At 40.3% G+C, this 16908-nt stretch overlaps 2 protein-coding genes across 4 annotated transcripts in view; both read left to right on the top strand.

Moving 5' to 3' along the window:
* Positions 1-1739, top strand: part of tead3b (TEA domain family member 3 b) — a 35802-nt gene extending 34063 nt beyond the window's left edge. For all 3 annotated transcript variants that reach the window (XM_083770526.1, XM_083770525.1, XM_083770524.1), the window contains one exon: positions 1-1739. This exon is cut by the window's left edge and continues 754 nt beyond it. The gene's annotated coding sequence lies outside the window, so the exon portion shown is untranslated.
* A 1480-nt stretch (positions 1740-3219) lies between these two features.
* smpd2b (sphingomyelin phosphodiesterase 2b) lies at positions 3220-16624 on the top strand. The gene is made up of 11 exons (XM_083770832.1): positions 3220-3433; positions 7063-7235; positions 7328-7424; positions 8146-8222; positions 9174-9267; positions 9491-9580; positions 10448-10530; positions 11256-11388; positions 11495-11599; positions 11978-12158; positions 13978-16624. The coding sequence occupies exons 2-11, from the start codon at positions 7186-7188 to the stop codon at positions 14406-14408; spliced, it is 1341 nt and encodes a 446-aa protein (XP_083626958.1). The 5' UTR covers positions 3220-3433; positions 7063-7185; the 3' UTR covers positions 14409-16624.
* The last annotated feature ends 284 nt before the right edge of the window (positions 16625-16908 follow it).

Below are 16908 nucleotides of genomic sequence, written 5' to 3'. Positions count from 1 at the left end.
CTTTTTGAAATACGGCTTCAGTGGTTAAGTGCATATTAGAATGGGAGGATACAGACACAAGGACCATGGAAGAGGAGACCCAGAGACAAGTGGAGTTGTTACAGTTTGGTACGTCGACAAGATAGCAAGTGCCTTTTTTTCTCCAAAGATTTGCATTGCCTGCCACTTTGGATTGTCTTATTACTACCTCTTGTTTTTAGATGAACAGAAAGAAGTTGGACATATATTTGTTTTGTCAATGAATTGGAACCGGAATATGACTATGCATTTTCTCTCAGATTTAGATGTTTGAGGTGTATTTTTTATTCTTTATCTGGGCACACAGCGGGATGAGATAATTGCTTGTTTTTCATGTAGCCTAAAATGTACAAAAAAAAGGCCTCAAGTTTTACATTGCAAGCATACAGAAAGAAGATTGATTGTGTTACCATATCATGCATCATGTGTTTTCACATTGATTATCAGGTCTTACAATAATTTATCTATAACTGATTTATGACACTTGGGATGCCTGTTGCCAAGCCTAATGTATAGCCAGCCAAGGCTGTCCTATTCTTACAGTACAGACTGAGTACATCAGTACACCCTGTTGTATTTCCTCTGTTAGAAGACGTGTGCATTGGTGCACTTAAAAGATCAAGAAGAGGTGAGGCAACAACAGTTCTTACTTTCTGCCTTGAGATATGTAGCCTAATTGAAATAATTTGTTTCAGTACTGTGAGTTGGTGGATGCTACAGGAATATGTGTTACATAGGAGTATTTGGGGGACTTATGTTTATATTTGTAATTAATGTTACAGCACAGAGACCATATATGCTCGGTTAAATGTTGAAAGGTGATCAGTATTTTTAGTTTAATTTATTTTTTTAAGTTCAAGTGTAGGTTAGGAAGTCAAATAATTTGACTCCCATTAGTCTGTGTTCTAGAGTAAGAGTACTCAATCAGCTTACTTAAATATATTCAAATTTGTACACTGCCTTGTAAGACAATATGAGGCCCATGAAATTATTTTGAACATTACAAAACAATTTGCCTTGAAAGAGCTATCTGTGCTCTGTGCTGTGGAGTGTGACAATTGATTGTTATTTATAGGGTTTTAAAAAGAATGGCGGGAGGGTTGGGTGGGTTATTGGTGACTTATTGATTCATCATTGCAACGGAAATGAAAGTATTGGACTTTATACTAAAGACAAGATAACAGTCATCCCATGGATCTCACGAGACAAGAGAATGGTATCTGCTCTGTTATTCACTGGACAAAGTTTTGTCACAAAACTTCATACATCATCAGACATTGTACGGTGATTAATTGCACCGAGCTTTGAATGTCATATTTCGGAAGCGATACAATAACACTCCTTTATCAGTTTAACATTTTGCCTTTTATACAGACTTTTTTATCATTATTAATGTGCTTTGTTTGGATTCTGTTCCTTTTTTGGACTTTCAGTGTATGCCATATGCTTCACTGAAAATGTGTGATTGCGTTGATATTGATTATGAGATATCTAATGTATCATTATTCAGAATGGTGTGGGCAAGTTTTTTTTTTTTTGTTAAAAGGTGGTTTACTATTGCCTTGGTTACTGTTGTGCATTGCAATTTAATATTTTCTGTTATCTTCAAAATAGGGATTGTAATATGTAATCAAACAAATGTATCTAACAATAAAAGACGCATTGTGCCTTTGGGGCCATTCCCCACCCCCCAGAAAATATATTAAACGTGTTTCTAAATTTGTTTTGTCCTTTGTTATTTATTTTCACATATTATAAAAAGCAGCAATAAAATCTGGCGAAGGTCAGAAGGTGAAGATCAGCTTGCTGCTGCACAGATATCCTGAATATCCCTTTAAAAGGAGCCCAGGAGGATAGTACCGTAGATATCTCTCTAGTAGGCCTCTACTGTGCACACAGCCCCTCTGTCAGCTGGCAGCCCCCTGCTAGAGTATGGTTGTATGGCCTCCCTCCACTATCCAGTAGGAAAGCCTTTGTTGTCTCCACCAGGCCGAAGGCATGGGGGGAGAGTATGTTTTGCACTCCGTCCGTCCGTGTGTGTGTGTCCGTGAGCAGCTAATCTCGGCCACCGTTAACCTGGTCGATGCCAAATTTTGCACACACACTCCCTGGATGCCAACGATGAACCTCTGCCCCAAACTTTCCAGAACGGCCTGTTATAGCGCCACCAGGAGGCCGCTTTGTGCAAAACAAGTTTTTGCACAGTACACCTACAGATTTTGTCCAAACATCACGCAAATTGGTACACAGTCTCTCTAGAGCCATTCAACGAAACCGGTCTTTCAGATTTCTCAGACTCCATCCTGATTTACTTTTGTTGCCCTTTTATCCAACCACCAGATGAAGGCAAGCTGCAATGTCCTACATTCCTATCCTGGTGGAGACCTGTGCCCAGAAGGGCACTTTTTCTAGTTTAGTTCTGAGTTTCCCAGCATACTGCTTGGCCCATATGAGACAAATTACTATAGTCAGACTTCAGTCTTAGACCTTTGTCACCTTTCAATATACGTACAGTCAGTACTCACGCCCTGGCAAAGCGAATGCTGTGAGCCAAGAGGAGGGTGAAACGTACGCATCCAATTTAACAAGAATGCACTTCATAAGAGGGTTCTTGGGTACACAAGCCGGGTTTAGGCTTTTGTACCCAAGACATTAGACATTGTGGACAGAGTGCTCACGTCAATCCTGTCATGAACCAGACCCATAGAGCCAAGTGCTCTGAATGGGGATGATATATCTCGCCTCGCCCGAGACACCAGACCGTCCCTGCATAACAGTAGCCTCGGAGGGGCCACGCCTGACCGTATAGAGGCATCATCTCCTCCAGCAATGACCCCACCGGGGGTTTATCAGAATCACTGACAGTTGTGGGGATGATTAGGGTCAATGGAGGGAAGGCGTACAGCAGAAGCCTGGGCCATCTATGCGCCAGTGCAGTCCAGACCCAGTGGAGCTGCGCCTGCGCCCCTCATTTCGTGCCAAATAGATAGTCTGTCATAAATTTCAAAAGTAAATAATAATGTCTTTAATAGCCTACTCATGGTGGTTTTTGGAACATATTGTTTTACACATTCACATTGCAATATAAAGGTGCCCATGGCTTGAAAAGGTTGGTTACCAATGATCTCATTTAAAAGAACAACATCTCCCAGCATCCTACGCGCCTGGGTTGTCTCACGTGGTCTTCGGCGAGGAGGAAGAATGAAGTCGGAAAAATGCAGCAGGGCTTGAAATTAAACACTACTGGTGTGGCGTGCTATGCTAAAAGTGTACGCTGCTATGCATTTCCTTGTCGTTTATACTTGTAACCCGCTAACTGGTAGCAGCGTCTTGGATTAATAGGAAAGCTACAATCATTCACTGTTACCATTCCGATTAGATGAGCAAGGCAAGCATCTAAACCCGGTTCTGCAAGGTAAGTTAAATGAATGTAACTTAACTTGGGCAACAAGCAGCCGACTTAACTATTTCATTACATTAGGTGCCATTTCGTTAAATTAAACTAATGTTAAAATACAACAATGAAGGTGGTATAAAGCCACTCCCGGGGCTCCGTAATGTGTTAGTCGACCGAGGAAATATTTGAACGTTGCATCGTTGTACCATAGATGCATCCACTTTTGGGTCAAACATTTGGAACATTTGGAACCCCCTGGGTCAGCCCAATCTATCGTGCCGAACCGACTGGCTGACCCACTGGCTCTCAAAAATGTCAAACTTCAGTACCATTGGGTTCTGACTTGTGGGGCTAGGACTGGAGGGTGAGCTTCCAAACAGTGACGTGTGTAATTGTTATTGTGTGCAAAAACTGTGCATTAAATTAGAGTGGTATGAAATATCTATCCTTCTAGCCTCATTGTCCTCATGATGTTGGCACGTTTCGTCATCGATAATAATATTATATTGCATTGGTTATTTCGTGCTTCCACTGGCTATCAGCTCTTCTGTCACACTGACGCACGCACTAATTAATTAATTAATTAATGCCAGCGGTGCCATGCCAGTGGAAATTGGGCTATAAGCTGGTAATCATGTAGCAGAAGCTGCAGAACCCCCCCCCCCCCTCCTGTTATGTAATAATACATGACATGGGACCATTGCTGTCACGGATGTCGGATAATTTGATAACATGCTCAGTTTAATTGATAAATATAAAAGGATTACAGACAATGCCCCCCCCCCCCAACAACTGTCTGTCACACTGTTTACCCAGTGACTAAACCCACATTAACCTATTGAAAAGATTCCCTCACACATTACCCTTTAATTCTTGCTACATTTCCTCATTCCTCTTTTCACTGGGTGTAGCTATGGTATGTCAGCGCTCTCTTGGCTTAAAGCCAGTGTGTAATGGCAGTATGGCACTTCTATTAAAATAGAGTGGGTGTGATGCCGCCATGCACTGTCCTCTGTTCAGTAATAAACACTTGGCTAGCCGCAATTTGCAACTCTAGATTTTTTTATAATGGGATGAATCTAGAGTTGCAACAAGCTCCATCCACTTCCTATTCATCATTTTTGGTTTGTGATCTGCTTGTCTTAAACGACGTTGCAGCTGCAGTCCAAGCTTGAATTATCCTCTTTCAATCTGCCGAGCTTGTTTTTCATAAAAATCCACCGTAGAGACGTTATGAGCTACTTTCTGTCAAGACATCCTCTGCAAATTATTATTTTTTGAAGTGTTGCAGTTTGGAAGCACTCGTTTCTGTTAACGGGTTGCGCTGCTGCCTCCTGCATTATGTGCAAATTCGAAACAGGTTGAACGCAGGGCCATTCAGTTATGTACGACGAGTGCTTCCAAACTCCAGCACTTAGAAGAATAATCACTTGCAGAGGATGTCTTGACAGAAAGTAGCTCATAACATCTCTACGGTGGATTTTTATGAAAAACAAGCTTGGCAGATTGAAAGAGGATAATTCAAGCTTGGACTGCAGCTGCAATGTTGGTGAGTTTAACGTCGTTTAAGACAAGCAGATCACAAACCAAAAATGATGAATAGGAAGTGGATGGAGCTTGTTGCAACTCTAGATTCATCCCATTATAAAAAAATCTAGAGTTGCAAATTGCGGCTAACTCTTGGCCACAGCAGGGTCAATGCACTTCAGGGTGATTAGGGCTGGGCAATGCGGATTGCAGATCTGATTGCAGGGAATGGGGGCTTTCACAAAATATTTACTTCAGGAGATTCTTATACATATTCATCAGTAATGCATATTTACTTTAGGAGATGTGATATGTCCAGCTTTAAGTGAAGGTGCAAATTGTGATTGGCCGGAATGATTTGATTGGTTGAGCCCGGAATGTGATATGATATATGATGATACGAGTGCCCGTCACTTCACACAGGTGTGATTTTGTATATTCATCATCAGTAATGCCTGTCTAACTAAGTGTGTAACTAAAAACACATATAATAGAACAGTAACAATGATACTGTATTAACATTTGAAGAAGATAAGCCATAGCCCTGCTGGAATAACTGTTAAATAAACCACCAATTTGTGTAGTGATGTAGGCAATTTGTATTTAATACTGGAAAAACATGAAAAACACACACGCATCCTGCCACTTCACCACAAACGTTACTTCTGCTGCCATGAATTGTTGGGCACAGCTATTTAATATCAACGTTAACCATATTTCTACCATACTACCATACTTTGATTTTTGTAAAAGTATGTCAATATTTGCAAAGCCATGACTCTGATCAAGTGTATTGGTGCCCCTTTATGCTCCAATGCACGCAGCCTCACCAGCCTCTTGTTTGTGGTGAGCTTCTATAGGCCTGTTCTTTCCGCTTACTGCTTGAGTTGCACTTTTTGGTGCTGAATGGAAAAAATTCACAGGGATGTTTACCGTTTTTTTGTCTATGGCATGTCTTTGTCCAAAATTGTTCATGTTTAACCTGTCATGTTATCAATGACTGTGTTCTATGAGATCTTACATGAAGATATATGTATGTATACCTGTATTATATATATATGCAGACCAAGGAAAACTTCCCTTAGAAGAGGAAGGGACCGCACACTCCAGAGTTGCTCGGACAAGATTACATTTGCTTTATGCTGCACGACGCGTTTCGCAGTGTAGGCTTCGTCAGGTGCTTTGCATGCAAAGCACTTAAGCACCTGACACGGTCCCTTCTTCTTCTAAGGGAGGTTTTCCTTGGTCTGCATTTCATACCTTGCCCACCAGCACCTCCACCACGTGTGTGTGTGTGTGTGTGTGTGTGTGTGTGTGTTTGTGTGTGTGTGTGTGTGTGTGTGTGTGTGTGTGTGTGTGTGTGTGCACATGTATCTGAATGGCAGTTATGCATCTGTCATTTCTGCATTCATCCCTTTTATGTCCCTTCCTCTACTCATCAGATTGCATCCAGGTCAATGTAGAACTCGAAAATAAACCTTTTTTTTTATACGTGGCTTTGCAAAGCTTGAGGACCCAAACTAGTGAAAATAGCAAATCTACAAGTGTCACAAGCTATTTTCACTACTTCTTAATTATTATTGTTTTTATCTATGGAATGTCTTAGATTTGTTTGTTCACCACAAACGTTACTTCTGCTGCCATGATCAGGTGATAGATTCACTAGACCAAAGTGCATATATTTAGCTGGAGTGGGGACTGTGTACATACCACACAATCAGTGAGTAACCATGCACACACACACATACACACACACACACACACACACACACACACACACACACACACTTGCAGGTTTTGGGTATGTCTGTGGTAACCAGGGTTATCAATTGCCTGTTCACTCACTTCACTGGTAACACCATGTGAATATATATATATTTGTTGCTCCAGTTCTTGCTCTTGCCCTGATGATTTAATAAATAATCATCTGATGATTTAATCATCAGGGCAAGAATCAGTGATGAAGACCATCAGTGAAAAAGACTGAGAGGTCGAAACAAGTCAGCTTTTATGGAATAAAGGTTTTTAATTTCTCTGCTCTTGCGCTTGAGTGCTCAGCTTGGATCATCTTTTTCTTCTTTCTTTCGTTTTTTAAGTACAATATTTACTGTCTCTCTCAGATCTGTCCCAGATCCCTTGAGATTTGCAGTCCAGTGCCCGGAACCTGCAGCATACGGAACCAAACTACAAGCCCTTCTGCTACTATATTATCACCAACATTAGTGATCTAGTCCCACGCCACTATGGCTAGCAGAGACACTGTCAGGCTCCGGGTCTTCTCACTGAACTGCTGGTGAGCACATTTGTTTTGTACCGTTTCTTTCTTCCATCCAATAATGTTATTTGACACGGTAATGTAATGCTGACCTATCTTGTGTTTTACAGGGGAATCCGTTACTTCAGTAAACACTGTCCACAGCGCTATGTCATGATTGGCGATCTGTTGTCCAGGGAACAGCATGATATTGTCTTACTGCAGGAGGTCGGTGGAAAATGAGCACGTGTTACTCGCTGAATCACTCTCTCAGACCTTTTCGTAAATTACTTTCACTCCGTCACTCAGTCACAGCAGGGAGGTTTGCTAAGTATGTGCTGAAGTATTTATGTTGTGGTGTTGTAGCTAAAAATATGCCTCAAAACTAAGTCATAGACTAAGAGATTTTTGTGATTATACGTCAATGTATGTTATCCATGTTTGATCAGTTCCCTTAAAAGCTGCTATAAGCAATATGTCAACATTTTAAGAAAAATGTAGTCTCTGTGACTCATCTAGGGGCCGCAATCTGCATTCAAAGATGTTCCTAGAAGCTTTGTCATTGGTTGAAAAGAAACCCGGTCGCAATGACTAACCAATCAGGAAGTAGACAGGCAAATCGACCAATGACAAAGCTTCTAGGAAAATCTTTGAATGCAGATTGCGGCCCCTAGATATGTCACAGACTAAAGTTTTTTTGGGAGTGTTCTACCCATTGCTGGCTGTCTGAATACAAAAATGCTTATAGCATCTTTAAAGGTCAGATTAAATGTGTTTGGGCATGCAAAAAGTTGCAGGAATTCAACTGGATTTTGTTTAGAAAAATAGTGGGCCGGACTGTAGCTGTAAGAGGTCATAGAGAAGAGAAGAAAATATAGTTTTCTATGTTTGTTTTCTTGTGTACAGCAAAATAATTCTGACTGTGTGCCATAATACCTTTTTTCCCCAGGTATGGAGCGAGACAGACTTTGTCTCTCTGAAAAAGAAGCTTGCAAGCAGCCATGCCCACTCTCATTACTTCAAAAGGTATTTAGATAACTGTTTTAGCCAGTGCATTTAGAGCTTTATTCCGTGCCTTTGATGAAAGTCTGCAAAGAAGTCATTAATACAAATCATGTAACTTTGTGAAACCTAATACATTGTCTCAGTGTCAAAGCCTTCTAACTGCTTGTCAATTACTTTGTCTTGGAAACATATCTCACATTGAAGTCAAGTCTCAAAAGAGGTGGATTAGCTACTACGGTACTACACAAAGGATTTTCTCTATATTTTGCTACTTAATGCTGTCTTGACCTCCATACCAAAGCACAAGACTGGGATTAATCAAAGGACCTGCTTTTGTAATCCCTTTAGAACAGTGGTTCCCAAACTTTTCAGGTCGACACCCAAAGAGAGATTAGACATTGTCCCGCGGACCCAAACTAGTGAAAATAGCAAATCTACAAGCGTCACAAGCTATTTTCACTACTTCTTAATTATTATTGTTTTTATCTATGGAATTTCTTAGATTAGTTTGTTTGTTTGAGAAAAATCTATATATACTTTTTGAAATATATATATATATATATATATATATATATATATACAATTTATTTTAATGTAGGAAAAGAAAATGGGATGTTTACCCGAGACGTGACACATAAAAATTGGTCCGTGAGTGACCTACAAATGGACCCACTGTTTGGAAACCAAGGAAAAACAAAAGAAACTTGAAGAAACTTCTAACGCCAAGTTCTTGTATAGGTTTTCTTTTTGGACTATTAATGTTTGCACTAAATAATTTATTGTATAACTTGGAAATACTGTACCATATCATTACACTGAAAACTGAGTATATAACTATTCATTTATTATGAGAGATGATAATGTTCTTCCTCTTGTGCATTGATCACATTGCTGGTAAATTCAGCCTAGTATGTACGTGGTTATAAATGCATGCAAACCTCATATCCACATTGTTTTCCTCTTGCCCACAAGTGGAGTCATCGGGAGTGGACTAGCGATATTCTCCAAACATAGGATCCATGATGCCTTTCTTTACCGTTACTCACTTAACGGCTACCCATACATGGTAAGTACGGAGACATTTGATTTCTAGCTAAAAAAATAAATTTAAAGAATAAAATAAATGTGTTTTGGGATTCTTGTGACCAGTAAAGTTTTGCAGACCACACCAAATGATACATGGGCAATTTGTCTGCAAATGTTGCTGTGCCTGTGACACACTATGGCACCGTCACTGGTGCAATGTTTTATAAATTATCCTAAAGTTTCTGTTTTTCCCCATTCCACAGGTCCATCAAGGAGACTGGTTTGGAGGTAAAGCTGTTGGAATGGCCGTCTTAAACATAGGCAGTCTGAAGGCACATGTCTATGTGACTCATGTAAGCTTGTCTATGAAACCCATGAACCCATCTTGCACACACACATCATTTGAGCTAATTGCAATTATCTGTATGAAAATCACACTTGTGTGAAGTGAGGGGTGCACCACGTCTTTATACAAACATCGTACTCTGCTTGTTTAAAGTGCCCTAAACAAACATTAAAGGTCCATAGACTTGGCTGCCATATGACGTCACGTGGGATGCTGGGTTTTTTGCGTCATTAAAAGTCCATAGACTTGGCTGCCATACGTCATTTCCGAAAGCCAGGCATTGGAGGGAATGGCGCCCCTCAAAAACATCTGGATGAAGAACAGAAAGCTCTGCCCTATTTCCATGTCGTTGCCGACATTCTTTTATCCACTTTCAACTTTTGCACACCTTATCAGCTCAGTGTGTTGATAGAGTAAATGTTAAGATAAAATAGAATAACCAGCACACCATCTAACTTGTATTATTCCGTCATGGCTGAAATAAAACGAGATGCCTGAGGAAGTGAAGACAGTGTAATTTATCTAACCACGGTCAACATGGCATCACTATTTGGGGCATTTGGGGCAAAAGTTGGTTTGGAATAGAAGTAAGTAAATGTAATACATTTGTCATAGCTCTGCACTTAGTGTTTGCAAAGTCTAAAAAGCAAACAGAAATATGCTTTTCATTTATATTTATTACTTTCCTCTGTTCAATGCTTAAAAATCAAGAATTAATAAATCATATAAATCATTTGTAAGACAATTGTCAACTGCAATGACATGATAGCGACGGCCCTATACACACATGCAGTGTATACAGTATACACTGTATACAGTGATACACAGTATACAGTGATGATGCCGTGGGTATTCTTGTGTGTGTTGTCTTTAGTTGCATGCAGAGTACTGTAGAGAGAAGGACTCCTATCTACCTCACAGAGTGGTCCAGGCCTGGGAGCTGCAACAGTTCATCCGGTAGGGGGGTCTTTAAAGCAACGCTTCTCAAACATTGTAATGTGTATTTTGCTGCAGACCTACTACTATCTGAATGGCTTTTGTGCCAGGGACTCCATACAAGAATTGTGTCACCTAATTTTGTTGGGGCCCCCTGGAAGGAACCCCATTTTAGAACCACTGCTTTACAGACCAGACCATCTAAACACATCATTTTCTACTCAACAGCCTTATAACGTACATAAACATTTAGCTGATAATTGCCAGAGTTGTAGATAACATAGCTGTGTATGTTTGTTTTACATGTTGTGCAAAGTTATTAAAATTCCATTGAACTTTCCTGAATAATTAAGTAAATGTTGGCTTAACAGAACTGCATGGCTAATACATCACAGGCATTTACATTTGTAAGTCATAACTTAATATGCCAGACCACCACTATGGTCCTTTTTTAAGCACATGAACCCTTGTGACCCTATTCTGGGTCGAACATTTGGTAAAACTATCTTTTGGCAATGAGATTTGAGGTAGAAAAGGAAGGCCAATTAATTATATAGGTTTTTAGGTGGTTACATTTGAATGTTTTCTTGCATGTTATAAACACAGTAAAATCTCTAATGTTGCCAGTTCCTGGACAAAAAGGAAGTGATTTATAGTGCTCACTTAGTTCCACAAAAGTATTTTTAAACACAGCAAATGCTCCTAACCACCATTCTGTTGCTTTCCAATTTTCCCTGGTTTATTAGCCATACCTCTGGTGGAGCAGATATGGTGATTCTTGGTGGGGATCTCAACATGCACCCTCAAGACCTGGGCACCAGACTACTAAGGACCTACACAAGTCTACGGGACTCTTATGTAGAGACTGCTAAGTTTGATGTAAAGAGACACAAGAATCAATGTAAATCATTTACAGTGTATCTGTGCCATGTCGTGAAAGTGGCAAACAGGTGGCATCTAAAATGTTTGGAACTTTCTGTTGCAGGGATGCGAGGATGGGTTGACTCTAATAGCAGATAACCCTTTCATTAGCAAGAAAGAGATTGTCCCATTTGAGAAGGGAATGCGGATCGATTACATCTTGTTCAAGGTATGAGGAGTGATTTGTATGTATTTTTACTCTTGCTTTTAGTTGAGTTCTCTAATGTCTATTCTGACTAATTTACTGTGTGCTTTGTTTTTCGTCCATTTATGATTTTATGCTTTTATTTTGTATGCTCTTTACCATTGTTTTATCTTTCAAACTGCTTGCCTGTGTTTTATTGCTATTTTTATGCTCTGCCCTGTGACACACTTTGAGTTGCATTTATGTATGAAAGGTGCTATACAAATAAAGTTTATTATTATTATATTTGTCTAGTCATATTATACCATGATGTAACATTGTAACATCATGTAGCATTGTGATGTAACGCCTCAACGTGGAAGCACTGCTAAATAGGATTCTCCTACATTTTGCGATGACCAGGGAGCATCCAAGGTGGACGTTCAGTGTGAGTCCTTGTCCACTACCAAAGGCTCGGTCCCTGACCACCCGTTCCCATACTCTGACCACGAGGCCCTGACTGCAGAGCTGAGACTGGAGCAGCCAGGGACAGTCAGCCAGGCTGGAGATGGCCAGAGAGCAATGGAACCTGATTGCACTGCAGGTACCTTTTTTATGGCTATCTGTGTTTTATCATTGAGTAAAGGCACTAGGGGAGCCCCTGGTGGCTCTGCCGGGTGAATGCGCCAACCACAGTGAGAGGCTCAGAAGTTTGATTCCTCCTTCAGGACCTGGAATTCTCTGAAATCAAAAAGTTTCATGTCCATCTATTTCCATTGTTACTTCGTACTTGGAATCTTAGTTTAATCTCGATTCCTAACAAAATGGCTAGATGGCATGTTCAGTAGGTGAGCAGCTATAGCTATAACCAAGCCTAACAACACACAACAACAGTATACTGTAGCGTTTAGCAACAGTAACGGCAACATATTCTTCTTTTACAAATCCATACTTCACCAAGCCTACAGATGCATATCACATCTCTTCCACCACAGAATCCAAGTATTGTTGATCACTTCTCTTAATAAATAGGTCTGCTGAAAGGCTCTTCAATTGCATACTGTGAACTCAAAACATTTATAAAGAGATAATTTACAGACGGTGCAGTATTTATTCCAAATATTGTTGTTCACACTGGCATTTGAAGCGCCACTTCCACATAGCTGTTATTGCAAGATGGAGGGATACATTTCCTCATAGCCTGAGTTTATGAAATAGACAGAAAACAACATTGGTCAAGGTTGTATTTTTGCAAAAGGTAACGTACAGTAATTTCAATGCAAATAAATAGATTTAATTTACCAATCTGTCAATTTGCTGTGATTATAGCCCATATAACGATCATAAATGGAAAATGGTGCATCTACTGTATATAGCGCCTTTATCCAAGGTGCTTTACATAGATTGTGCATTACATTCACCCAATCACACACACATTCATACACTGATGGTGGCGGAAACCATGCAAGGCACCAACCTGCACATCAGGAGTAATTAGGGGTTCAGTGTCTTGCTCAAGGACACTTTGACACTAACTGGGGGAGCCTGGGTTCGAACTGGCAACCTTGCGGTTACCATCCAGCCACTCTACCCCTGAGCCACCGCCGCCCCATCATATCTCACATCAAATGTTTGTCAGCATGGACTTGCGGCAAACCATACTCTATAATATACTAGCCCTTACCCGTTGTGAGATATTGCCCGCCGCCCGGGGTACTGCGCCCTGGGTGCGTTTTCGCATTTTTTATTCACTAATAAATTCATTATTAATTTATAATTTGTTAAATTGGAAAAAGGGCTTCGTTAAGAGGAGATACGCCGGTGTTTCTGACAGACAGACATTCAGACAGACAGACATTGACTGAATTATAGTATGATACTGTATATAGAGTCTATATAGAGAATTGACTGGAATATTTTGTAAAAACAAACATATTCAATTGGGGTAACAGATTACAGGGGCAGGGCTTTCCCCGTTCTCATGACATCAGGAATACCCATATCCTGATATTTAGTTGATCAGTCATATGGTAGTGGGTACTCGAAGACATGTACAATTATGTATGTAGATGAATTACATGCATTCCCAACTGGCATCATTCCCCCGATCTGCATTGTTCTCAAGTTTCCCGGTGCCCACAGTTACCGCACTGGGTACTCTGAAACATGAATACTTATGGATGTAATATTCAATTGATGATTGATTGCAGCCACCACATTAAATCAACACCTGACCATTCCTAACCACTCTGTGATTGGTGAGACACGACCGTTTCATTAATCACATCTGTGCTGGTTCCTATGTTAGATTAAGTTTATCTATTCTGTGTTCGGTGTGAAACATAGCTTTAAGTTGGTTTGCTTCAAGATCTGTCAGTGATCCATTTATCCCCCACCCCTCCTTTTTCCGCTTATGCCATTAGGGAAGGTGGCTGAGTTGGTTGATATTGTGACAGAGGCCCGCACAGAAGTCAAGGTAGGCTTACACTGCGCTGAAGGAATGCGCTACACGGCGGCCCGCACTGGCGTGATGGGACTAGCCCTCCTCCTCCTTGAGCTGGCCATTGCAGCCGTGCCCTGGTTGGCCCTTGGAGCAGAGCAACCTTTCCCCCGTGCCTCCTTCTACCTGCTGGGGGCACTGTGCTTTGCAATCCTGCTGACCACTTTTCTGCTGTACATCTTCTATACTATGGAGGTGAAGTCTCTACAAGGGGCCGAGGACCAGATGAGGCTTGCTGTGGGCAGCCTGCAGGAGAAACTGCGTGGATTTCCACTGGCGCGGCCCCTCGACCCCCAGCAGCATAGCGCACTGGACACTGAACTGGAGCCTGGGACCTTTGACCCAGAGGAATAGCTTGTGGTAGCCCAATGTAAACTGAGCGACATGTGAAGGTTTGACAAACTTCTGAACTGATCAGAAGTCTTGAAGTGCTTTTGATTGTGTTTTTCTGCATGAGACATTTCAAACCGGAGGCAAACCAAGGGGACATTTCTGAAAGTTGTGCAGGACACATAAGATGCGTTTATACTTCATGTTTTGCTTTTGTTAGACATACAATAGTTTGTACGTCTATGCACTTGCTCTTATGTGCTTTCTATTATGTGATAAACCAGTTTGTTTTTCCCTTTTAATGATAGGGAAGTTTAAAGCTTCTGGGGTCCAGTTTGCATTCCACCAATTAGAGTGGCGGGGGACCACTTATTTCTTTTAGTTTCTTCGCATCCTTTTTATCGTCTAAAATAGATAGACCTTTATTGATCCCTGTGTTACATAGCAGCACCAAAGATATGAAACACAGGACAGAATGGAGAGAATATACTAAATATGGGCATTATGCATCCGTCACGAATGGATATGTACAGACTATCGACAGTGGATGTGAGTCCACACATGTCGGAGAAATAATCTAACGTTTTACAACATATAAAATTCGTGGTTGTATTTTGTGTCAAAGGTCATGTCTCACTTGGCCACAGGATTTGACACGAATTTTCAACATTCAATTTATCCCCTGAGCAAGCAGGCAAACTATTAGCTCAATGGAAAAAATGTCAGCGCAGGAAGCCGGGTTCAAATCCGGGGTAGAAGAGGAAAGTTACATTAGCTTTTTAGCATGTTGTTGCAAATGATGGAGTGATGCACAACTCGACCTCAAATCCTACTGTATTCACGTCTTTAACATCATGTATACTTTCTTATGGATTCGTGTTCATCACAGTAGGCCTTCCCACCTCAGCTTGCATGTAACGGTGCTGCTTATCGTCGCATAGGATAGCAATAATCAAGTAACTTACTGATGCATGTTGGGAGTGATGGCAAGATCTGCACATGTAACCTCCAATTCCAGACTGTTTTTGTGGATTTGCTTGTATAATAAGAATACGAATTTACTAACCTCTCCTTTGGGATACTCTTGTCACTATACATTTCTACATAAATGTATCCTTTGCATTTACCTAACTATTAGGATCAGTGGGTTCTATTAATACTGTGTCTGCAGGGAGCAGAAGCCAGGACCTTCTCAGCCTCTCTACCAATTCAGCTATGGTCCTGTATGTATACTTGCTACTCATGGTTTATCATTTACTTTAATCATTTATATCAACCCTTTCATCCCAGCCTCAGGGAACAATGAACAATAGAAATGCTGTGGACTGCAGCATTTCTACCGGTGGTTTTTAGTGGCAGTACCTCTATTGAATTAATCACTGAATAGCATTTGAAGAATGGGTCCTTTTTTAAATGAATTGGATCAACCCTCTGTGTCTTATTTCAAATCTCAGGCTGAACTACTTCGGCCATATTCAGCTGAACTACTCCATTGGCATTTTATCATCTTGATGTTCTTTGAATTGCAGTGCGGCAGTTTTATTTTTGTACTGTATGTCAGGGAGACAATCTGCACTCTTGTGCACCACAACCCAAAGCATAGTAATGGCAATGCACTAGAAACTCTTTATCAATCAAGTGCAGTGACTCCAGTGATGAATCTAGTTTTCGACTAGTTTTTACGACTCCATACATTGTATCTTGTATTAACGATTATGTAACTTAAAAAAAGAGGAGTTCACCCAAAAAATTACTTATTTTCTATCAATTACAGACACCTCAAAGAGTGTCCATTGAGTCTCCTACCGGAAACTCTGCCAGTCACTAAATGATTGGCTTAGGAATGCGACAAAATCTCAATGAATTCAAGGCTTCATGGGATGTGTAATTGATATAAAATAGTATTTTTTTTTTGGGTGAACTACTCCTTTAGTCATGTGAGCCATTCATTAACAAAATATCTGATTTATTTTATTAATGTGCCGTAATGAAAAATTTGGAATGCGTTGCCTATTTGTTATAGATGACTTGGTCAAATGTGACTGTAAAACAGATTCTACAATATCTTAATTATTATGTTTTTAATAATTATTCCTGATTCATCTTAAAAGTTTTAAAATTTGTCTTATTTATCAGGCTAGAAGAAGTCAGTTTAAAAATACCTTGTTATTTTCATTCCTGTTTGAAAATAGATGGAGATGATTGTGAAGGAGATTAAATGCAATAATAAATAATGTATACTCGCTGTTACTGTGTGTTTGCTTTTTTGACTGTTCTGCTATTACATTCAACTCAAATCCATGTCTCCGAGGTGAACAAATCCAATGAGCGCACACACAAACACATGCACGCACACGTGAGTATGCGCACACACACTTGGTGGACTTTTGTGGAATTTACATTGACTTAGAGTCAATAATGTAAATTGACTCTCATGTCAATAGGAGAATAATATAATTATTATTCTCCTTCACCTTAACCCCAAACCTAACCATATGGAATGCAATACATTTCAATTATACAA

This window comes from Protomyctophum parallelum, assembly GCF_964188405.1.
Source record: "Protomyctophum parallelum genome assembly, chromosome: 8".
NCBI classification, from domain to species: Eukaryota; Metazoa; Chordata; class Actinopteri; order Myctophiformes; family Myctophidae; genus Protomyctophum; species Protomyctophum parallelum.
Note: the sequence above shows the minus strand (reverse complement) of the source record. Positions and strands in the feature narration are given on the sequence as shown.